Source organism: Nansenia antarctica (genome assembly GCF_963989245.1).
Source record: "Nansenia antarctica genome assembly, chromosome: 7".
NCBI lineage: Eukaryota > Metazoa > Chordata > Actinopteri > Argentiniformes > Microstomatidae > Nansenia > Nansenia antarctica.
Genome location: NC_137677.1, coordinates 56,700,638 through 56,724,718, shown reverse-complemented (window position 1 = coordinate 56,724,718; position 24,081 = coordinate 56,700,638). Strand labels below are relative to the sequence as shown.

The 24,081-nt window shown below is 45.2% G+C and overlaps 1 protein-coding gene across 1 annotated transcript; it reads right to left on the bottom strand.

The window, feature by feature from the left end:
* Positions 1 to 821: 821 nt before the first annotated feature.
* LOC308162978 (activin receptor type-1-like) lies at positions 822 to 24,079 on the bottom strand. The gene is made up of 12 exons (XM_080537138.1): positions 23,751 to 24,079; positions 11,782 to 11,855; positions 10,912 to 11,166; positions 10,288 to 10,560; positions 9,678 to 9,941; positions 7,565 to 7,770; positions 6,071 to 6,170; positions 5,288 to 5,434; positions 4,608 to 4,883; positions 3,291 to 3,488; positions 2,207 to 2,337; positions 822 to 1,852 (listed from the first exon to the last, which is right to left on the bottom strand). The coding sequence occupies exons 2-12, from the start codon at positions 11,846 to 11,848 to the stop codon at positions 1,718 to 1,720; spliced, it is 2,052 nt and encodes a 683-aa protein (XP_080393264.1). The 5' UTR covers positions 11,849 to 11,855; positions 23,751 to 24,079; the 3' UTR covers positions 822 to 1,717.
* Positions 24,080 to 24,081: the final 2 nt, after the last annotated feature.

The window sequence follows — 24,081 nt, the reverse complement described above, 5'->3', positions numbered from 1 at the left end:
ATTGCGTCACAATCAAGAGTACCATGACAACCCAAATATCTAGAGATAAACATAGCCAGCTTGGATAGAAAACTCTGTAGGAGACAGTAAATTACCATTCCACTTTACCAGCATATATTCACCACTTGCTATACTTTACACAGAGTTGCAAAGTAAACGAGGCATAATTATTCAGGAAACACTGCCCTAATACATGAAGTGAAAGAGAAACCCCAAATCTGGTCATTGTAGGACACTGAAGTGACGGTGTTTTTTTGGTTGTTTTCTTTCTCTGTGGACATAGATGGAGAAGTCTAAGATGACTGTTTAATAATCAATAGCTTCTCCCAATAGTCTGTGAGAGATAACCATTCATGAGGCCAGAGTGTCGCAGGTGTGTCAGAGGAAGGTCTCTGGCCTTTATCCACCCCATGATTCTAGAATATTCATCGCCACAGGTCACAGTCGTTTACCCTTCGAGACCGGCTTTACCAACATGCCCCGCATACTTTGCTGCATTACATGATGTGTTCATGAACATAAGTCAAGTTTGTTTGTGCCATGAACAGTTATCGCCTCTGCTGGTGTAGGTTTGTGAAACTTTAGCAGGTGAACGACACCACGTCAAGACCCAGGTGTAGTTAGGGAAGAGAAAATAAAATATGCAGTGCAATTGACCATGGCATATTCTGATGATGAGGGGAAAGTGCCCTGTATATAGATGTTGAAACCATGAAACCATTGACAGATGAGACAGATAACATCTAACATATTTTTTCTATTTAATTAATAGAAATCACTACTTGATCTAACATATTAAAGAAATAAAAAAAAAGGCTGAAGTTTGACTTCAATTACTTGGACAATGCACGCATTAAGACAATATAGCATAACAGGCTTCTTTCTGCTCTTGTATGAATAGAGTTCAGCGTCATCTAGTAAATATTTTATTTGCTCTTTTATTTGTCTCAATAACGCTGATGAAACAAAAACAAAAAAAATGCATGGTGATATACAGAGTTTATACGACAGGGTACGTTTGACAACATCTTTGAAGAGAGAAGGAGAGAGAGGCTGTAACTGCAGCATAACTAATTAAGTTACAGGTTTGACGAAATACCAAGATATTTGTTAGAACAACATTGTAAAGAGTGATGCATGAGATGCGATCAAAGTAAAACGTCACTCTTTTTTTTCCCCTTGCTCTGGTTACTGTAAAGATATGGAGTTTGTGAAGTATAAAGTTGTATCATTGGCAAGTTGTATCATTGTCCAAATGCATTCTTGACAGTGCACGTGAGGAATGCAAAGACTGCTAGTGCAATTAAAGAGATAAAGCACAGACAACATTGCTAAATGAAATATGTTCAGACACTTCTCTTAAACTACAGACGTGTCAAAGAAATCGGTAGCTCTAACAAAAAGCAATATACTCAAATGCCCAGGGTAACAGTTTCTTCCTTGAAGAACGTGTGACTAATTAGGTTAGCTCCTATGTCTTTAAAACAGATAGTCCCCTAATATCCAAGACTATAGGCAGTCTTTTAAATGCCCTGTAAGTCATCTTTGGATGCCAAAATGTGTCCCACCAAGTGTTTCAAAATAAATACAATGTGCCACTATAAGAGCACTGAGCCCGCCATCCAGTCCCTTTTCTCCTCTTGTGTCTTGGCGATGCATTCGCCTGCTGGACCTCTTAAAAAGGCCTTTTTGCACGTCTCCCTCCGCCAAAGAAGCTTCAAATGTCCGCTTTGATTTTGTCCAGAGAGTTGTCAATCTTTGTCAGAGTCTTTTTGATTCGTAACGCTGTTAATCTGGCTGACGGGTTCTGGTACCAACACTCCTTCATAAGTTTAGCGATGGCTGTCAAAGTCTGGGGAAAATGGTGAGGAAAATCAGAGGAAATACGTCAACAGGATGAAACCAATCATCACTTCAATAGACTATAAGTATGAGAGGGAAAGGAAATTACGGCAGAAGAGATATTGTGTTATATAGTTAATGTAACCAGGAAATTGGGTAGGTGATTCATGGCAGACCATGTACAAAAATAAAGGTATGGTAAAACATCTGAAGTAGGAGAAATAATTTGCCTTAGCAGCATTCGGCCCACTTTCACCCGGAGACAGGTTATAAACCTTTGTGTGTTGTTGTTGTTCTCCATGACAACCCACTGTATTTGGTCTGCTGTACTCATCTACGTGTGCCACCCCTATATACTACTCACTGGGTCAGAGAACCATCTGTTGGGGATGTTGGGTCTCTGCTGGTCCACACACACCACCTTTTTCATGTCTTCAAAGCTGGGGTCGCTGGGCACCGCGTCGTGGAAGGGGGGTTTGTAGTCCTCCACAATGCCTAAGTGCAGTATAGAGGAGAAAAGATACCACACAGAAATAGACATTAGATTGCAAATATCAGTGTTGACGTGCTCGACTCGACCAAGTTCTTCAGGTTCAAGGTAAAGAGGACTCGCAGGGAAAAAAGAGGCACTCACTAGAAATACACTTCAATTATGTATTGCATAACTGATGCAGTTCGGCGTTCAACGCTGAAGAAGGCGAGCGTTGAGACGCATCCTCCAAAGCAAATGCAATAAATAATTGAAGATTAAAGATATCAACATGAAAATATAACAGTTACCAGTTCCATATAGAAATTTTGCGCAAAAATGTGTAGAAACTGTACAAAAAACTATGGTGAAATGCATGGTTACTATGTCCTGCATTGACCAATACCTTAAATGTGGCCTTCTGCCCAGTGCCTACTATAAATAACCATAACGCTATTTAACTGGGAGTAGAGAAAGTGGGATCCATTACAGATAAGACGCCACTGCCTCCTTCCACAGACCACAGATAGGCGAGGGGGGGGGGGGCGTCTGTCACTCAAGTCACACACTCATTTCATCAATGAGAGGCTTCAAGTCCCAGGCCAATTCATTGACTCATTCTGCCCACGGTCGATAGAACTTTAGAACGTACTTTGCTTTGATAAGGACCAGTTTGTCATTAGATTGCTAAAGACCTGACACCAAATGATTCCCTGAAGTGTTAAAATCAATCTACCTGGGCATTAACTGTTCTATTGTTTTGGGGTTTAATTTGACAGGTTCAGATTCAGATTCAGGTAAGGCTATACAGACACATTATTCCAACAAACAATTCTGTATGATGTCAGTACTATTATATAGTCCAAGGGGTTTAACTTTTTGATATCATTTGTAATATAGTAATTGCATGTCAACAATTGGAGGACATTTAGGTCAATTAATTGTATGAAAGAGTACAGAATAGATGTACAGTACTGACCGTTGCTGACCGTCCTCCTGGCGATCTCCCACAGGACCAGGCCTAGGGCCCAGATGTCTACTCTCTTGTAGGACTCAAAGCAGTCCATTTGGATGGAGTCGTCCAGAACCTCAGGGGCCATGTAGCGTTTCGTACCCACCTTGGGGTTGTTCCCCACATCCAACTCGTTGGTGTCCTGGAAATGCATCACAGCAAGCCCTGAAACAAAAACCAAGTTCTCTTTTAGAATAAAAGTCCATTATGTTATATTACTTTGGTTGAAAAAAACGACAACACATGGATTATATTGTTCACATTGCTCGGGTTGTTTACCGTTGTAAAAAGGGGAAAACAAATATTGATAAAAATTGTTGAAGGGGGCTTAGAAATAAATCATATCTATGAAAGAGAGGCATGAGTGTTATAATGGAGTCTTATAAATGTTCTATTTTAATTGTTAATGTGTGTTTTTTGTGCTATGCACTGCTTTGCTGCTTGTCTTTCAATGATTTTTGTTTTATTTTTGTTAAGCACCTTGAATTGCCTCTGTGTATGAAAAGTGCTATATAAATCAATTTCACTTCACTTCAAATTGTAGAAAAAGGTATTCAAAGGAGAGTACACTGTCCTCTGGTGGCTATGCATATCATTGTTCAATGTTGCAAGGTTGTCCAAAACAACGCAATAAAGATGTTCCCCAACAACAATCTACCCAGGACGAAAACAACAGAGTAGCACAAAAACAACCCTACATACAGGGCTGGCTTTTATCATTAGCACAGAGAACACTGTAGGTACGGGGCCACAGGATGTGGCCAAGTGGTTCTAATGCATTTTTGGTTAAGGTTTTAAGAGCCATCTGCACCTGAGGTTCTTGCTCTGATTATCAACAAACCATAGAGGGCAGAGGTAATAGGGCTGGAGTGGTTGGAGTGGTTGATATCATCTCCGGGAACCTCTTACCAGCACTAGTAGACATCACAACAAACAAACAGGACATCCTGTCCTCCATACAGGTGGGTAATTGTAATATGACCACTAACGTGTTTATCACAATACGTGTGGTATATATGGACAACCTTTAGTTGACCATGGACAAGTAGTTGACCATGGACTGAGCTAGATGGTTTTTAGTTTTTTTTCCCACTCATATTTATTTTTTCATTTTATTGGACAGATAGTGAAGACTGACAGGAAAGTAGGAGGAGAAGGGAGAGAGGGCATGTCAGCAGGGCATGGGCCGGATTCGAACCCATGCCGACATGGGCACATGTGTGCACTGTAGACCGCGGTGCTAGACCACTGGACCACCCCAGGCCACTGAGCTAGATGTCTTACCCAGGTCAGCGATGCAGCACTGGCCGTTCTTGTTGACGAGTATGTTTTTGCTCTTGAGGTCTCGGTGGGAGATGGCAGGCTTGCCCTGGGTGCCGAAGATCTCCACGTGGAGGTGTGCCAGGCCGCTGGCGATGGAGAGGGCCATGCGCAGGCAGCTGGCAGCGTCCAGGGTGCTCAGCTGTAGATAGTCATACAAGGAGCCCATCTCGTGGAAGTGGGTGATCAGCCACAACTGGGTGCTCGAGTTCCTGGAGGTCATGTCTGATGCGATGAAGCCTGGTGGTAAAAAAAACACACACACACACAATGTCGAGAGATTCTTTTTTTCTTCAAAATCAATATGACGGACATGTGGTCACTAAGTGGGATGGCTGTGGAGGTAGGAGGTAGAGCCGGCGTCTAATGATCGCATGGTCGGCAGATCGGCGGTCACATGTCGAGGTGTTCTTGGGCAAGACACTGAACCCCAAATTGCTCCGATGAGCGGGCCGGCGCCTTGCATGGTAGCTTGCTGTCACTGGTGTATGAATATGTGTGTGAATGGGTGAATGAGAGGCCATTGTAAAGCGCTTTGGAATAAGGCACTTTATAACTCCAGTCCATTTACCATGTACTAAGCTAAAAGACAACAGTCAACTTGCCAGCTCATGCCAGACTGAAGGGGGACATAGTGTACGTACCCAGGATGTTTTCATGCCTCAGCAGCACTGTGTTGTAAATCTCTGTCTCTCTGAACCAGGACTTCTCGTCTCTCGAGGAGAAGATCTTCACAGCCACGCTCTCCCCTTGCCACTGGCCGCGCCACACCTCGCCGTAGCGCCCCTTACCTAGCAGGGGTAAAGCAGAGGAGAGAAGAGAACACAGCCGAAAGCTAGCATTAACAAAGAGCACGCATGGGTCAACTCTGGAGGAAAGGTCTGATATACTTTGTTTTATGTCGTCAACTCAAATTCAAGGGAATATGTCAACAACAATGTATTAAGATTCAAATGTAAGCACATCCGTTTTAAATGGATTTATAAATCATTTGTAGACCATACACATTACATTTTGTTTTGGGGCATTTTACTCAAGCGTGGGCATTTGGGCATTTTACTCAAGCGTGACCTTTTGCATGTCTTATCCCAATAAGACATTACAAATAAACATGTTTGGTAATAACAGTTTCATTGGCAGTTGCTACACCCACACAAATGAAACTTGTGCAACGTCAGTCTGGGGACTTGGTTGCTGGGAGAATTGCATTCTCAGACAGACAGGACTCCAAGACAACTCCCAGGGTCATGACACGGCGGTTGTTTTGCAACCCAAACCACTAGTCCAAAATGCTACAATCTGTGCTTGCTTTTCAGTGGTTCAATCGAATCAATGCAACACACAATGGATGTACCGAACATGCAACCTAAAACATGTACGACAAGGTACGCCCAATTCACTCAACAGGCTCTGACTTGGATACTAACCTACACACTCGTTTAGCGTGATTTGTCGTGCGACAGTTCTCTGAACGAGGAACGGTAGTCCGGAGCCACTTCCTGACGTGCAGGAATGATCCAGCAAATCCTGGAGAAAAGAAAGAGGAGAAAAGATCAGAACCAAGTGGCCCAAACGCAACAACCCAGCATCTGGGATTCAGATGGAAGGCTAATGCAGCCTGTCTTTTGATGTGGCTCCCAGTGGGGGAGAGGAGTGGGGTGCTCAGACTTAGGGAGGAGCTGTGTGTGTGTGTGTGGGGGGGGGGGAGGGGGGGGGCACCCTGGAGGAGAAGGCAGCGAGAGCCCCCTGCTGGGTGAACAACAGCAGTCCCTGGATGATTAGTGAGGGGGCTGGAGATTTGATCTAATCCCCGCGCCAGACTACAAACAGGCGCAATGCTGCTAAGCCTTTTATTTTTGTCTCCTCTCCAGGCCACTGCAATGTGCCATGGCGGCCACAGAGGGGCAGTGTTCAGCAAAACTTCAACACAGTTTGAGAAAAACAAACTAACAAACAGAGGGGGGAAATAGAAGTAAAAACAAAGATGGATACCAGAGATGCATAATACAACAGCTGTGTGGAGGCAATTTGGATAGGAATGCTAAATAGAAGCCATAAAATACGATACGTCATGTTGTCATGAGTTTAACGGTCTTGCTCCATATGGGGGTATGCCTGGGCCTCATTGTGATGTCTGTCGAGGCAGCAGAATGCAAACAGAACATTACCATAACCATAATCAGAACAGACTTCAGCACCCAGGGCTACCGAGCCAGGAGAGCCACATGTGCTTTAGTGAAATGTACTTTTTACAGGCACCACTGTTTCCAATAACGTCTCTCAGGGTGCTGCCAAGCACTTTTTAATTATACTGAAACAAACATTCTGCGGCTGCATATTTGGGGTTTCCGTTGCCAAGTGCTCTGATGGGCTTTGAAAATATCTTGAAAAAGATCCAACATTGGTCGTGGGAGGAGGAGGACGGAGGAGGAGGAGGAGGAGGAGGAAGGGGTAGAGGAGCACAGTGGGGTGGATGAATTTTGGAGGCCAAATAGACTGTCTTCATTTCTAAACGATATCAACACTTGAATAAAATATGTAATATACTCTCTCTCCTCTTCTCTCTCTTCTCTCTCTTCTCTCTCTTCTCTCTCTTCTCTCTCCTCTCTCCTCTCTCCTCTCTCCTCTCTCTCCTCTCTCTCCTCTCTCTCCTCTCTCTCCTCTCTCTCCTCTCTCTCCTCTCTCTCTTCTCTCTCTTCTCTCTCTTCTCTCTCCTCTCTCTCTCTCTCTCTCTCTCTCTCTCTCTCTCCCTCTCTCTCTCTCTCTCTCTCTCTCACACACACACACAATTGTTATCTCAACATAATAACATGGTTAGCCAATGAATGTGTTTAGTGCTAACCTCTCTAACCACAGGTCCCCACCCCACCCAGCCATGGTATGATGTCCCCCATCCCCTCCCCCCTCCCCCAGTCACTCACCGCCAGTGTGCTCTCCCCCACATTGGAGGCTATGAGGCCGTCGATGGTCCCATACTCGGCTTCACGCGTCGTCAGCCTCTCCATCTGGTTCTGGTGGATGCGCCGGAACACCAGGATTGCGATGGCCGAGAGGACGATGAGGACTATGATGGGCGCCACAATGACGATGGCCAGGGTGGTCACGCTGTAGTTGGGTATGTCACCCGCTGAGAGGGTAAGAGAACGAGAGAGAGAGAGAGAGAGAGAGAGAGAGAGAGAGAGAGAGAGAGAGAGAGAAAGAGAGAGGAGATGGAAAAGTGTGACTAGTAGCCACATTGGGATAACAGTTTTCATGTTTTTTGGTCTCTCTCAATGGAGGCCAGGGCATTATCTCAAATAAGACAGCAACTCAATCTTTAAAAAAAAATCCAAACTACTGTAGAAAAGGTATTCAGTTTATCCATCATTCAGCTCAGCCAGGTGCCTGGGGTCGACGACCACAACATTAACCAAAGCCCATGCCTTAAAGAGGCATCATTCAAGGAGAGGCGATGATAATTAGGCATGTTAAAGAAAACATTCTCGCCTTCCCTCCCCCGGCTGCCTGCCCACACCAGACCACACAGACGGAGCCTAGCCTCAGAGGCCCATGGTGCCAGACCTCCAAGGCTGTGGGGGAGAAACAACCCCAGGCAGAGAGGCGCTGCACACACACACACAGCTCGGGCTCATACACAACTCCCGCTACACCACACACACACTCCTGCTCTCACACAGACTCTCGCGCTCTCATACACACACATACACACATACACACACACACACACACACACACACACACACACACACACACACAGGGGGTCACCTGCACAAGGCTGCAGGGCCCAGTGCTCTGCCTGAAGATCTGACTACCACACTCCACACATTCCAGGGAAGGGACTGCAGCCTTGCAGCAGAGCCTCCAGCACAGACAATGCTCCCCTTTTCTCCTTTGCATACTGAACTCTTTCTCTCTTGCATAGCGCTCTCTGAGACGGGAATTCAAAGAAGCTATAATAACCCAACTCTGGGTACAAACATGCACAAAATAAAAACAAGACGTGGCGACATTTCTGACACGTCCAGTTTGATCGTCATCTCTTATCAAAAACAAGTGTTTTTCATATCCTGGCTTAAAAAAATGTGATGAAAAATGTTATTGCGTTTCTTATATTTATGTCTGACTTGTAGTCAGATCCTAAGGGCTCAACGCCAGGGAGAACAACAGATGTAAAACCCATCAACGAGATAGAGATTTCAGAAATAGCTATATTTTGTCTCCATACAGCCACCGCTCTTTTTGTATTGGGGGGGGGGCTTACTGGTATAGGGAGAGGCAGTGTCATTGAGGTTCAGAGAACAGTGGACGGTGACAAGAGCTGCGCATCCATCCATCCATCCCTCTCAGTCTCCTTTCCCGAGGAGGGGAGGAGGGGAGAGACTCTGCCCTACAGGCCTGTCTCAATCACTATGACCAACACTGAAAGCACAGAGGGGGGGAAGTAGACCGTGACTAAACAATATTCAAACCTCCCATCTCTGCTCTCTCCCACTGTCCCCTCTAGTTTGGGCCCTGTTGAGGTGGCAGTTGGGTGTGAACAGTCACCACCGCCACTCAAGACCTGAAAAGCAGACCAAGCCAACTAGCAAAGACAGACAATTTCACGCCTGGTGTCTTAGGGCCCACTTCGGTGGAGAACGGCCAGAGAGGAGGGGGATGTGTTAAGATCTCCCTACCTTAAAATAGAGGCAGAACTAACTCTTATGGGCATTTCCCAGTGGGAGAAGAGGAAACCTTCCGTCTCGTTTTGCATTAGGGGATTTACAATGAGGCTGATGTGGCAGAGAATCACGAATGAATGGGCAAGAGAAGTCAGTTGAAAAGAAATCAAGACAGCCTTGTTAGCATCCCCCTTGTCAATAGAACACCTGCCTCCCTGTGTCAGTGAACCCAGTACAGAAAGCACATCGCTGAGACTCTAGGTAGGGAACAAACATTTGTCTCGCATTCATCACGGTTCATTTGCAACCACATCCATTTCTGCCGTTTACATAGACACAAGACAGGTGTGAGGCATTGTGGGCGGTGTAGTACCTTGGACGGGCAGAGCCACGGAGATGTTGATGTTACAGAGTTGACCGTGGCAACACTCCACTATCTGGTCTCTGGAGGGCGGGGTCTTGCAGGTCATCCTGCTCTGCTCGTAGACTTTGAAGCAACCCTTCTGGTACACCAGGGCCCCGCTATTGACCGTCAGAGAGGAGAAACACTGGTGGCCCATACAGCGATCCCCGGTACACGAACTCCCCTCACACACACACTCGTGCTCCTCCTTGGCCACGGGCCTCACCTCCCCCTCTGGATAGGAAACAGACAAGAGGGATTTTGAGGGGCAGCACATGAGCAAGAGTAGGTAATGACATTTCCCTTTCCTGAAAGTTTCCATTCAATGTCATTATACATTATACATTATACATAGTACAAATACAAATCTTAAGGAAAATAATACAAATAAAAAGGGTGAAATGGAAATAGTTTCAAGGGGGGAAATGATGATCTAAAATGATGGTATATTTTAGCGTACAATCATGTATCAAATGTACCACCGTCAAAGTAAGACGAGTTAGGGTTAAGGCGGTGCAGGACATCATGACACGTACATGTAAGCCTCTATGAAACCAAACCAATGTAAACATGGTGTTACCCTTGACTGGCTCTTCCGCTGTGAGGTTCATGTTACACAGGTGTCCCTGGCAGCACTTGACCATGTGGCTAGGCGAGGGGGGCGTGGCACAGGTGGCTCTGCCGCGCTCGTCATCCTTCAGACAGCCCTTCTGGTGGAGCACGGCCCCGTCGGCCACCTCCAGGGAGGAAAAACACTGCTGGCCCATACAGCGCTCCCCGCCGTCACACACACGCCCCTCACACACACACTCCTGCTCCCTCAAGACCGGTCGTCCCGAGGACACCTCCTCGTCTGTTAGAAACAGAGAGAGAGAGAGATATGGGGAATTCGCAAATGCTACAACTGAAATCAAATCAAATATTTCTGTCGTATATGCCATTTTACTGAGGTACTAAGATGGCCTTTACATAAAAAATAAAATAAATAAATAAATAAATAAATAAATGAAGATGTAGCATTTCCTAAATCTATGGCAATCAGCTTAAAACTGGAGGTTGGCCTAAATATGTCATCTAGGAGTGGGTTGTGGAATTGGTTCCATTTCAGGGACTCTGCACATCATTACTGCAAAGCCTGTATGCAGGAAATATAGGCAACACCAACAACGATGATGATGATGATGATGACAAAATAATACCTCACCTTTCGCTGGTGCTTCCACGGTGACGTTAATGTTACAGAGGTCGCCGTGGCAACACTGCACAACGCGGTCTGGGTATGGGGAGCTTCCACAACTTACGGACCCCTCTCCGCTACCCACAATGCATCCCTTCTGCTGGACGGACGTCCCGTTCCGGGTGTGGAGGGCCGAGAAGCACTGCTTGCCAGAACATCGATCCCCACTGTGGCATGATGGGCCGTCGCACACACACTTGTATTTGCTGTCACTCCCCGTATCTGCACAGAGACCACAGACCAAACAACAAACACCAGCATTTATTAGTAGGGGTTGACAATTAATTTCAAAGTTATGTTCAGAATATCACAAGACAGCTGATGACTGATGATGATCATTTATATTATGGACGGTCATTTCCCAGTTCAGTGTTCATCCTGATCCTCATCAGAATGAGAATGTTCACACAGATCTATCACACAGGTGATGCAGGACGTGTCTGCCACCAGCCAGTGTTAGGGAAAAGCCCTTATTTCTCAGAGAGCTCTGAAAGCCTGCAGTTGAAAGACAATGACAAAACACTGACAGACAACAGGGGAGGGGGAGAGAGGCAGTGGGACAGAGAAAGCGAGGGAGAGAGAGAAAGAGAGAGAGAGAGAGACATGGAGAGGTAGGGAAAGAGAGGAAGAGACACAGAGGGAGAGAGAGAGAGAGAGAGAGAGAGAGAGAGAGAGAGAGAGAGAGAGAGAGAGAGAGAGAGAGAGAGAAACATGCCCTTGACATCAAGATTAAGAATCTGCATAGTTTCAGACATGGTCAGCTTAATGTGAAAAAACATTGAATTGGCGTGGCCTAATCTCATCGATGAGAGTAATCATGTTTTGTCGCAACCTTACCTTCCATGTTGGAAGAGGGTAGAACCATAAGTATGAAGACCAGGCGAATCATGTCACCATCTATCATTGTAGACCTGGGGGAGACAGAAAAAAATGTTTTAATTACCATGACGTTAGACACATAGTCCATATGTGTTTACATAGCACAGAAATGTTCAATAGCATTTATACAAATGCCTTGGTTAGATCGGTTGCCTGCACCAAAACTGCAAAATATAGCCATTATGCTGTGTGACAGGATGGAAAGAGAGAGAGAGAGAGAGAGAGAGAGAGAGAGAGAGAGAGAGAGAGAGAGAGAGAGAGAGAGTGCGGGGGAGGGGGGGGGGGCAGCTTGTACAGATCTAAGAACACTTATACAGAGAGGAATTTCACAGAGAGAAAAAAAGACCTTTCCTTGTTTTCAGTAAAGAGTCAACACCAAGTTTAAAATGCTCAAGTAAAGTGGGTCTCATGCCTTCCTGTTGTCCTGGCAACAAGGCTTTGAGTGGCAAGCAATGGGGAGACTGGTGCTCTCCTATTGGCTGCCCATGTGAGAGAGACAGGCTGCTTGGCAGCGAGGGGAGCAGAGCACAGACGCGAGAGGAGGAGGAGGAGGAGGAGGAGGAGGAGGGAGGCAGAGAGGAACCAGCGGGGTGGCTGAATTTTGGAGGCCAAACAGTATCGTTTAAAAATGAAGTCTAATTCTTCAATATTGAATATGACTAACGGCACTTCTTCATAAGTGTAAGTGTAAGTCTAACACACACGCGCGTGTGCACACACACACACACACACACGCACACGCACACGCACACACGCACACGCACACACACAAACCGGCGTGTTCATGACATACTAAGCACCGGCCATTATCTCAGCTGTGTGTTTGTATGTGTGTGTGTGTGTGTGTGTGTGTGTGTGTGTGTGCCCGCTGTTATCCCCCCCACCCCCTCCAAGCCTTTGTGCCCTGGCTCCCAGACATAAATGATTAAGCACGTAATGTTAGCATTACCCCAACGGTGGCGTCTGCATGGACCGTTCACACACAGACCACATGCTGCTCCTTTAATCAGAGCACAAAACAGAGGCTGCCACTGAGAGATAATCAGGGGCTCTGTCTGAGCAGTGCGGGCCGGGGAGCATTGGAGCGAGGGGCAGGACAGAGGAGGGCACCCAGGGGGCAGAGGAGTATGGCCAGGGGGCAACCTGAGGGCAGCGAGACAGAGAGAGGGTGGGGAGGGCTAGTGGGGGAGACAGGCGGAGCAGGGTCGCAGGAAGACAGGGACACAGGAGAGGGACAGAGATGAGATGTCGAGGGAGCAGGGAGGTACAATATGGTCACGGTGAAAATATTGGGTTACTATATTAGGGTACAGTTGGTTGGCGTAAAATGACACGGATCATCCGAGTATCCCTTTTTACAAGATAAGCTGAAGGCTAACTCTCCTCAATTAAGTAACCCAGTGCATCTCATGAGCCTCCACTTAATGTGCTCAGCCAGTTGAAGTAAATGTGTTGCACACAAAAGTGTTTCCTTTTCCTCTGCGTTTATCACCCTCATCTGAGCATTTCATAAATCTATCTCCCTCTCTAATCTCGACATGCGTAGCTTGCAAAAGGCTAACAAGCAGAGAACAGCCAAACCCCAAACTTGTGTAACAAAATGTCAAGGCAAAATCATCAGACACCAACTCCTAAAGGTGAATAGCTAGTTACCCAGGCCAGGCAGACTGACGCAGTAGACCATAGCCTTGCAGTTTTAGCCTCCAGGTTTAACAGGTAGGTCCTGATATTAGAGACCTCAGCTGGGATCGTCAGAGGTAGAGGCAAACAGGGAGAGCAGAGCATCTGCAGAACACGTTGAGCAGAGCTACAGTTTTTGAGGAGCTGTGTGCGCACCCTCTGTCCCTGCGTATTGAATTCTCTGGCAGTGCGTGCTAAAAAGAGCTGAAATTCTGGCAGGGGTGTGTGTGTGTGTGTGTGTGTGTGTGTATGTGTGTGTGTGCGTGTGCTTGCGTGCTCCCCCTCTCTCTCTCCTTCTCTCTTCCCCTGTCTCAGAGAGGTCAGGCAGTTCTTGTTGGTTGCCATTTTCTGTGTCTCAGGCTAGTGTCTTGTATCACAGTTGGCCAAGGGAAGGATAAAACACAAGGAGGGGGAGATCAAATACAAATCGCCCTCTAAAGCACATAAGCAGAGGATTGGGGAAGTGGGCGTGGAGAAAAAAGGGGCTAGAGAAAAGGCTATATTGAGAGATGTTGTCTTTGAGGAGCCATGTTAACCAACACAAAGCAGTGGTCAAATTGTGGTCGAGGAAAGAGGTCCAGCTATGTCTGTTTTCTTTACACTGATTAACCACCGGGGTGCCCTTTTGAAAATGACCCATCTAAATAAAACAGAGCTTTCAGTAGTTAGCTAGAAACCATTCAAATGTCCCTGCTCTTTCCAATACCCCCAAATGCTACATTTGCATGAGCAAAGACATGTCAGTCATGTTTGTGAGCTGTACGTCAAATATTTGGTTTGACTCAGCTTATCAGACTATTATTATTAGATGATTAGATGTTTTCACTCTAAGTAGCCTAGGCGGAATCACTGATAACCAAATGATGTTTACACTAACCAAGAGTGCAAGGTATTAAAAGTTAACCTAGTTTAAACACCAGATCGGTGGACGATGCTACAGCATTATACTAGTTTAAACACCAGATAGGTGGATGATGCTACAGCATTATACTAGTTTAAACACCAGATAGGTGGATGATGCTACAATACAATACTAATTTAAACACCAGATAGGTGGGTGATACTACAGTATAATACTTTGGTGAGATCTGAGATCCGCCCTGGGAAGGGAGACGACCTGCAGGAGCTGCTGAGTCATCAGGCTGCCGAGCTGGGAGACAGGAGGTGTCTGAGCAGGCAGCATGATCACTGGCACAGTTGCCATGGCGCAAAATAGCCCAGGCACCAGGGGGAGCCGCGGGGGAGATGGGGCAGAGCCGGGCAGAACTGGGCAGAGCTGCCCTCGTCTTGGGCCTGCTTCAGGGGCCCTCGCCTCACCGTGCACGTCCCAGTACCCAGGCTCGAGTCAGGGAGCTAGCGGGTTAGCAAGCGTGACACCTGGGACACACAGATGGTACGCTCCTGGGTGGATGTTGGTGTGACACTGAGCTGAGGGCGAGCTGACCCCCTTCTGCAGCTTCGCCTCACATTCAACACAACAACACAGCGTTTTTGAACGCACACCTTGAGGGGCAGCCTCTGCTTTATGGCAAAAAACAAATAAATGTGTCAGAGGCTAACAAATATATCAGACGTATAATGTATGTACTTTTATGAACTGGCTGGTGAAACTAAAGAGTGAACCAGGGACAGCCTTGGTTATATTGTAATAGTTGTTTCTATAATACAAAAGTGTAATGTATATGTTGTCTCTTACTAACTTGGTTTAGTGTCATTATGCTTTTTCTTTGGACGGTTATTTGGAACAGTCGGCTCTCATCATTTCTTAAACAAACCGCAGGCCATGACAGGTGTGTTACAGTACATGGACGATGACACCTACAGAAAATAGACAGGGCTGCAATCACACATTCAAGGTGAAAATAGTAGTTGCAAAACCTTCAGTATTTTGAGGACATTGTGGAAGCGGGGGGAAGACCAGCTTGCAGTCAAACAAAAGAACAGCACTGCAGAAGAAAGGTGTAGGCCTACCTCACCAACACTCTAGAGTAGAGCTTCAAATCAAGTGCGTTGCAAGGACAACTTTTGTCTTGCCTGGCACAGGCAGTTTAACTCATCTCCTATGATTACTCATTGTTTTTGTTGTCGCTTTTATCCTGGCATTCATTTGCATATTTATGCAACGCTTGCACTGCCATTTAGGGACGTAACACTGAAAATGTGTCATTGTACCACAAACACACACATTTATAAAACGAACTTTGATGAACAATCTGTGGAGACCATTCAGTCAGTAATGCTAAACAGTTGAGAGAATTCAGGCCTGAAGACAACTCTGCTATGCTAATTAATTACAACATGCTAGACAGCTAACAACTGGGGGTGGGGGGGGTTGCCATAATGACACTGACTCTGTTCATTGGAGGCAAACACTCATTAACCTATGGAGATCCCCACCCCCATCTCCCCTCCCCCCTCCCATGCCAGAGGCCTCATTAAATGGCAGATTAAAAGAGATAAGGTGAAAAGCCTCAATACTCTGTGGCCCCTGAAAAGAACCCCATGGAATCCTCCACTGGGCCCTCCCTGGCCTGGGCCTATCCCTCCAGGACTTCACTCAGCAGCCGCCCATCTCTCACAATGTAAGGAATGTAATGAAATGCAAATGCTCTCCTTTTCGCCTTGGTGAGTAACACTTCAGGTTTTTGTTCCTGGATGTGGTCCAGTACGGGGTCATTTCTGATACACGTGCATTCAGTTGATTTGTAATCTGAGACAAAAGATTTGATTTAGAAGATTTCGATTTAAGATGTACTTTTTCCTCCAACTCTAGCTCTAGACTAGTCAACAGTGAGCGCCCCCGCGCCCCCCCCCACCATTCTGTTTTCTATTCAAATCCATCTTCAAGTATGATAAAGTTAGATCTCCTTTCAGACAACACAGAATACCCTAGGATACTGACCTGGACAAATAACCATTTTCATTACACACTCTTTCAGATTGAACGGCCACATTTGAAAGGTGGAGAGGAGAACAGCGTGTACTTGGATTCCATCAAATACAGCAGAGGATCTGAGAGAGGCCTGGAAGAACAGATTTCAGCCTGGCAGGGAGTACACAGGTGGGCTCCCTCAGAGTGAGAGTAACACAGAGTGAGAAAGAAAAAAAAACGTTTTGGTGTGAAAGATCTTAAATATTTCAAGCATAGGAATGGATTCCTTAAATCACGAGAAACAGCCAAAATAAATACCGGTAATAGAACAAAGAAGTTGCTCAGATGAATCAATAGTGATCGGTCTAGTTCAAAGTTTATGGCGTTGTATAGTAAACTGCACCAAGTCACCATGGTGGCACTCAAACCTTCGCTGTTGGACCACAGTCACAACACTCAAAGCAGTCAATTCAAACACAGTCTTTATGACCTTTAGTAATGTTTGCAGTAGGGCGGAATGCACAAACATTCTCCCTCAAAATGACCCTCTGACAAAGCTCAGTGCTCTGAAATGACACTACTACCCAAAGAGCACCTTGATTTGTATTCCAGAACCCCTTGTTCCACACGCCCTTAATTTCGAACCGATTGGTCACAATGGAAGAATCCAGGGATCCAAGAGGCCCTATTAAAGCCTCTAAAGTTATACGATATGCTAGCAACTGAAGAGTCATGGGCGACTTCGCCCAGCAAAAGGAATTTCAACCCATTGCTATTGATTATGTGTCCTGTGGCTGAAAGTGAGCTTTGTGTTAGACAGTAGACTTAGCAGGATCAGTCTATTCCTCACACATTCCCCCCCCCCGCCCCACCACCACCCCAGTACTGGTCTATCTTCCACCCTTCTCACACTGTGAGTCACATGTTATGGACAATCACATCCTACTGCCAATGGAGCTTTTATGGCTTGGGTTTCCTGATCTTCCTGAGAGGAAGAAGTCTTCTCAAGAGGGGGACTGGCAACCCATGTTCAATGGTTCTTTTATTTGCAGGATAGTCAGGGTTGGTTGGTGACCACTTATTGTTCTTCTGCAAGCATTGGGGTGTAAAAACTGTCCGTGTCCAATAGAATTTTATCTTTGAAAATAGCAGATGGGATCTAATTCATGATGACAATTAGGGATGTGCATAATAAATTCCAATTGGGCAAGAGTCATGTAAACACGTACCGAACGCGATTAGGGCCATATTCCGATTGGAGAATATTCAGATTAAGACCCCTGGCATATGCCTGTTTGAATCGTAATATAGGGGGCAACTCTTTTCCCGTCTCCCTCTTCTATACCCTCCCTCTCTCTCTCGCTCTGTGGTTGAATGGCACATGTCTTTCACCTGTTCTGCATGCTGTATTACTGGTGGTGATTCGCAGGAATATTAGATTTGTTAATATGGGGTCACTGTAGCCTACATTATGTATGCATGCGACGTGTGGAGCTGCGCATTCGTTGACTGTCCCGAAAATCTGCGCTCACTACCTTTTCCAGTTGAACATAAACAAAACTATTTAAATGCTGCTATTGTTTGCCAAGTTACATGATCCTTACATCCCACCATTTTTTTTCAAAGGATGCGAAGTTCTAATGTAGACTATGGAGACGTTGTACTTGATCCCAAAGTCTGTTCAAACTAACTAATTGAGTCAACTCTTATTATGCTTATCACCAAGTTCTCCCATACTGTGCTTATGTATAGTATAGTAGGTTTATATCAAGTATAGTAGGTTTATATCAACGGTAATCAAGTGCTTTAGTTGGCGAGCGAACTTGGTGATGGTAAGCACTGGTAATACGAGTTGACTCGCTGGAACGAGACAGGCGCGCGAGACCACCACACACCACATATCTGCCACATATCATACTTCCGTCCCACATGTATTTATCATAATATCTTTCTATATTAAACAGAGGTATGATATGGCAGATAAATATATGGTACATGGCAGTCCCACGCACCCGTCCCGCTCCAGTTCTGCATCCAGTTGAATGCATGTATTGAATGCAATGATTCAAGTAGATCGCACAACCAGGGAATTGCCGACATGTGTGAAAGGGAGCAACACGGGAATCTACCGGCATTTGGCTCATGTGTGAACGGCGAAAATGCCCGGTCGACACAGCTTGGGATTCCATGGAAATGACAGGGAACTATGTGTGAAAGAGGCTTGAACACTTAACAAGCAGTTGAATGACATCAGACTCTCGTCCCGTTCCACACTCAAGTCATAATAAGTAATAATAATTATTGAACTATATTAATATTATGATTGTGTACCGTATATTGTTTTTCTGTGCGTGATTAATACAAAAACAACAACTAACAGTGCTACAGAACCGACATTAGAATTAGGGAAATAATTAACTGTCCAAATGTTAAAAAACGACGTTGACCCTCAGGAACGATTAATCGACTAATCGGTTATTCTATCTCATCTCTAATATGGGGATATTATGGCATTTCAAGAGATATTAGGTGACAGAGGCTATTCATGAAATTAGCAACCACTCTGGTAAAGCCAGAAACACCATCTCAAGAAGTTACTAGTGTAGTTTTCTAGTCTACTACATTCAAGCCTAATAGTGCATACATAGCCAAAGCATGGCCGTAAACAAACAGTAGCATCACAAAATGTAGGCTAAGTCAAAGGGGAACAAAATGAATCTTCAGAGGAACTAAATTCATCTACAGTCACAAATCAAGTAATGAAGCAGAAATCTAAGCGCAATGAGCTGGGACTGACACAACGGCTACACAACAACCCAAACCAAACCCTCGGAATGGGGAGCTAGGGGGAGGTAGCAACCAAAGCCATAACTTTCCCATCCTAAAATCTGAGCAATAAGAGCGCTGAAGCGAGTGAAGCACTCATAAAAAGTGTATTGCAGACTGTCTCCAGTGCAGTCTCAGGCTAAGGGGAGAGAGAGAGAATCAGGAACACTGCAGATCAGTGTGTCTGTGTCTGTGTGTCTGTGTCTGCGTAGACAGCAGACTCCAGTCTCCTCTCTCCACTTGCCTTTAACCTACATTTGCACAGAGAATAGCAGAAATCAATAACCCACTGGAGAGAGAGAGCCACCAAAGGCTGGGGAACCAACCATCCCTGGCAGCAGTAGACAGACACTGAAGTAGGACGAAAGTCTCTCTCTCTCTCTGTCTCTCTGACTTCCTGTCTCACACTGAGGCTGCAGTAGTGGCCGCCAGTCCCAGACGACTCCACTCATCGTGATGTTTTCCGGCTGCACAAGGCTTATGACTATTAAAGGCTCAAGGATTTTCCCTAAAAATATCGTGCAGACAGAGGGACCCGTCCTAAAAAGCAGCAGGGAACAATGAGGGAGAAACAGGGAAAGCGACAACAACAACAACACACATGCTGTGTTCCTCCTCAGCAGCTTGCTGCCTAAACTAATGCCAGCCAGACCCACTGCTAATCCACACAGATAACTAAAAGCACAACTTACTGGCATGTCAGTGTGTGTGCACACACACACACAAAGTCGGCAGCGCCAGTCTCGCAGCTGATGGGTCCTTAAAGAGATTGCTGCTCCGTCGCTGGAGTCTCTGCCAAGTCCTGCCCCCCCCCTCTCTCTCTCTCTCTCCCTTCCTCACACTTGTCCCCCTCTCTCTCTCTCCGTCTCACTCCTACTCTCTCTCCCTCTCACACACACACACAAGCATATTCAAACGCACAGGCATAGACAGTGACGCACACCTCCTCCTTCTCCTCTCCTCCCACCTGGTTTGCGAGGAGCCACCTACACGGCGATGGGGCCCCTGAGCCCCAGACTCCTGCTCAGACTCGAGCATGGCGCAGTCTGTTGTTAATGACAAGAGTCTGTAACCTGATCCTCCCGCGGGGGGCTCTCTGAGCAAGCGCTTCCCTCTTCCCTTTGCTCTCGCATTGTTCCAGCCCATACTGCCAGCTGCTTCTGACAGCCAAATTACTGTGCATAGAGAAATTATTGCTGTCTGAGGACTATTTTTTCCCTTTCTCCCTCTCTCTCTCTCTCCGCTGCTTTTCTGAAAAGCTTGGGCCTCTCTCTGTGGGGAAATTATACACTTTCTGGTCCCCCTGAAAGAGCAGCTGCAGAACCGGTGTCTGTTGAGGAGAGGCCAACCTCTCTGCTCAGATTGAAGTGGATGTAATGTGGAAATAATTACTCGGATTAGGTTTATGAGCTCGAATTTTGAACATCATCTGTTCAAAGTCAAAACAATTCACTTAACAATCGGATAGGTCCCTAACTAGGCTTCCATGAAATGAAACACATAATACAACATAACCGTATGGAGATATGTGGCTGGTGGCTTTTTCTCAGGTAGAAACCCTGAATAGGTTTACACAGCTTATGAATCAACAGCCTCAAGAGATTTGTTTTATTACCCACAGTGAATCTCGTAAAATTAATTGTAGCCTTTTTGTGGCCATGTACAGTTTCCTCTTGTGAATTCAGCTCAATACTCAACATGAGCACTAAAGTATAGGGCTATGGTTGGGGTATTAAGTACAGGGGTATGACAGATACTAATAATAGAAAATGTTACTAGATTATGTTTCAGCCGTAGAATCCGTCGAGCTCATTCTCTTACTGCTGGTGCCTGGGTAGTTCCAAAAGTTATTAATCTAAAATTCCACAAATAACATGTTTAGTGACAGAAGAGTTGTGATATCTGATATTTAAAAAGTTAACTTCGTTGTTCCACCATCCACAACGCCTATCAACCCACTGTTGTGAACGCTTTGTTATCCGTGAAAGATAATTTCCCATAAGTGCTTAAGCTCTGAGGAGTGCCAGTGGTTCTCACAACATTCCCAAACGTGTCACTGCCACAAAGCAAAGCTATGACTTGAAGCTCATGACAATGGACAAAGAGAGCTAATTAGAGCCTGCAATAAATGGGTGAGTGAGTGGTCCTGATCAAGTCAGGCCACCTCAGCTGAATAGAGCAGGGGCCTTGGCTTGCGCACCCCTAGAGAGTGACCCATGTCTCCGTCCAGACTGACTGACGTCCTGCTATCGGACCGCTATCAGCAGACTCCAAGACGCGAGTCACTGAGCTCACCAGGCGCCCTGCAAAGACAGCATGACCTCAGAGACAAGCATGGAATCAGCTATACCCTACTGAGACACTCTCCAGATCACCAACCATTTACACTTCCCCAATGGTAGGTGAATGAATGAATGAATGATGAATGAATGAATGGTCTTTATTGTCATTAATAAAGTACAGGTACCATACAACGAAATGTGTGAGGGGGGGCTCCCCTGGTGCTAGGAAAAAAATACTAAAAACAAGAAGGGAAAAGAGCTGGTTTACATAAATAAAGGCTATATACACTATCCACTATACTATACAAATAAAACATTGTGCTGTACTCTATGCTATGCTATAAATATCCTAACATTTCCTATCTCTGAACCTTATGTACCCGAGGGTTGTCATATTGCACATAGTGTTATTGCACATTCATTTAAAGTGTCGCAGTTTGCAGGTTTGAAATGTTCACAGTTGTTTACACTTCCCCAATGGTAGGTACCTACATTGCAGCTTGAACTACATTTCTCAGAGTACCGTACTTTGACTTCTACCCAATATTGATGCCAGTGAGTCAAAGACATGCCCATTGCAGTAATCAACACTCTATTGTGTATTCCAAACTGTCTAGTGGTCCATGAGAAGACTAAAACCCACCACAATACGCACATCACAATGTCAACAGTAGGGCAGTCACTCATCAGCATACACCCACCCCCCACACACAATGTCCAAGGTTCAAGCTGCTAGGCCTGCCTCAACACAGCAAGGTGATCTTATAGTCACCACTAACCTGATTAGTCACATCAGACAAGACTATAATAATCACTATAATCTAATGACTCATTTATACATGTAACTTTGAATACTTCATGACACACAGCACACGAGAGGCTGCCTGGTGCCTATGGCTATAAAAGAGTATTGTTTCATCAACTAGAATCAACTGATTATCAAGATTGGCACTGACACCCTGTTGTAGTCTGAATATCTGTTCCATATGTTAATTGTGTTAAGTGATGGACATCTGATAACAATGAGTTGAATGTGATGCCATTTTAAGCCTTTAGTAAGACTTATTTGCCACCTCACTTATTCAGAAAACGAATTAATCAAGGAAAAACAACAATGTCATGTTTTTAGCCATCACACAATAAAGTGTGACCCTTTTCAGGTGCTTCTTTGTATATTCAACATGTATGATGGGGCTTCTCTTGAAGCATAATTTAGGAAGCCTATTCGTGAGCTTAGAATGATAAGGTTCTATCTCCGTTTAGGGCAGTTCAGAGATATTGAGCGTCAAAGTTTTTACATTCCATTATGTTTTGTGAGATGGAACCTTTGTATTTTATGAATTACTAACTCAAAAATGTCAACATTTTAAAAAATAACACTACACAGGCATTAATATACACCTAATGGATCAGATTATGTAAAAAAAAAAAAAACTCAATTTTGACACAAATTGAGATAGAACCTTATAATTCTAACGTCACATATTGGCAATATATTGATGCTTCATGACATGTGCATCGTAGATATATGAACGAGTGCAGTTTAGCCATGATTCCTCAGCTCTCTTTTGATTAAACCACAAGACAGTCAACTGAGAATGATCAGGTTAATCAATGTGTTCGCCAATGTCGTTAAATATTTAATAGTTGGCTTGGCTCGCCCCCCCTCTCGGGCAACCAGGACCATTGTGATGCTTATTGCCCAGCGTGGGACTGATGGAGACACACGATCAAGCCAGAGCGATGCCCCCCAGCAACGTCTCCATGACAAAGGGACACTAACAAAGTGACAACTGGTTGCAATTTTGCGCCAACGATTGACTGTAGTGTAACCCTATGCTTCAATAATAGCCGCCATGGAAATACATTGCAAAATGCAAGCCCCAAGAACATTTCTCAAACTCAAACCCCTGATTTAACCGTTTCCCCTATAATTTACTCAAATCTGTCATGTAATCTGTAACTAATTCATGACGTAACTGTAAACTGTAACCAAACAATAGTACAACAAAAGCTCATTTTTGCATCGTTTATTTTCTTATTTTCCCAAAACATTGAAAGTAAGTAAATCATTGTGACAGAGAAACACACTGGGTTGAGTTGACGGGTTCGGAATTCTTTGTGAAAGAGAGTCCCAAACTTGTGTGCCACTTTTCCCAAGATAGGAAACCAACAATGATCGCCTCTCTGGGGGCTATATGTGTAACGTTTGAAAGGATATTTGAGACGCATCTCAATGCAAAAATCCTGTAATAAATCAAACTTACCGTGCATAAACTTGAGAAGTGCTTTGGGCGTAGTACCGCAGTTGAATGCTTTTACAGCACAAGTCCAAAAATTACTCAGCCATCTCTCGAAAATTCACCGATCGTACCCGATTTGTTTTGCGGTCTTTAAAAAGGAGGAAGGCTCCAGTTTCAGCCGTCATTGCCCTTCCTCGACTCGGGGCAACAATGTTACAGATCGACTTAAAATCCTCCAGATCCTCCAGATCCAAAGTGGATACAAAGTTGCAATAACTTCGCCAACGTTTCAGAAGCTTTTAGGTGTTCTAAGTTCTCCCGATCTTCACACGGAGCACCTCTGAGCCTGCGAACC

Excerpts from the sequence above, each read along its gene's own strand:
- LOC308162978 (XM_080537138.1), bottom strand. The coding sequence starts at position 11,848 with ATGATAGATGGTGACATGATTCGCCTGGTCTTCATACTTATGGTTCTA. Across the intron at positions 11,167-11,781 it reads ACCCTCTTCCAACATGGAAG|ATACGGGGAGTGACAGCAAA; the intron begins GTAAGGTTGCGA and ends GTCTCTGTGCAG. Across the intron at positions 1,853-2,206 it reads ACAGATGGTTCTCTGACCCA|ACTTTGACAGCCATCGCTAA; the intron begins GTGAGTAGTATA and ends CATTTTCCCCAG.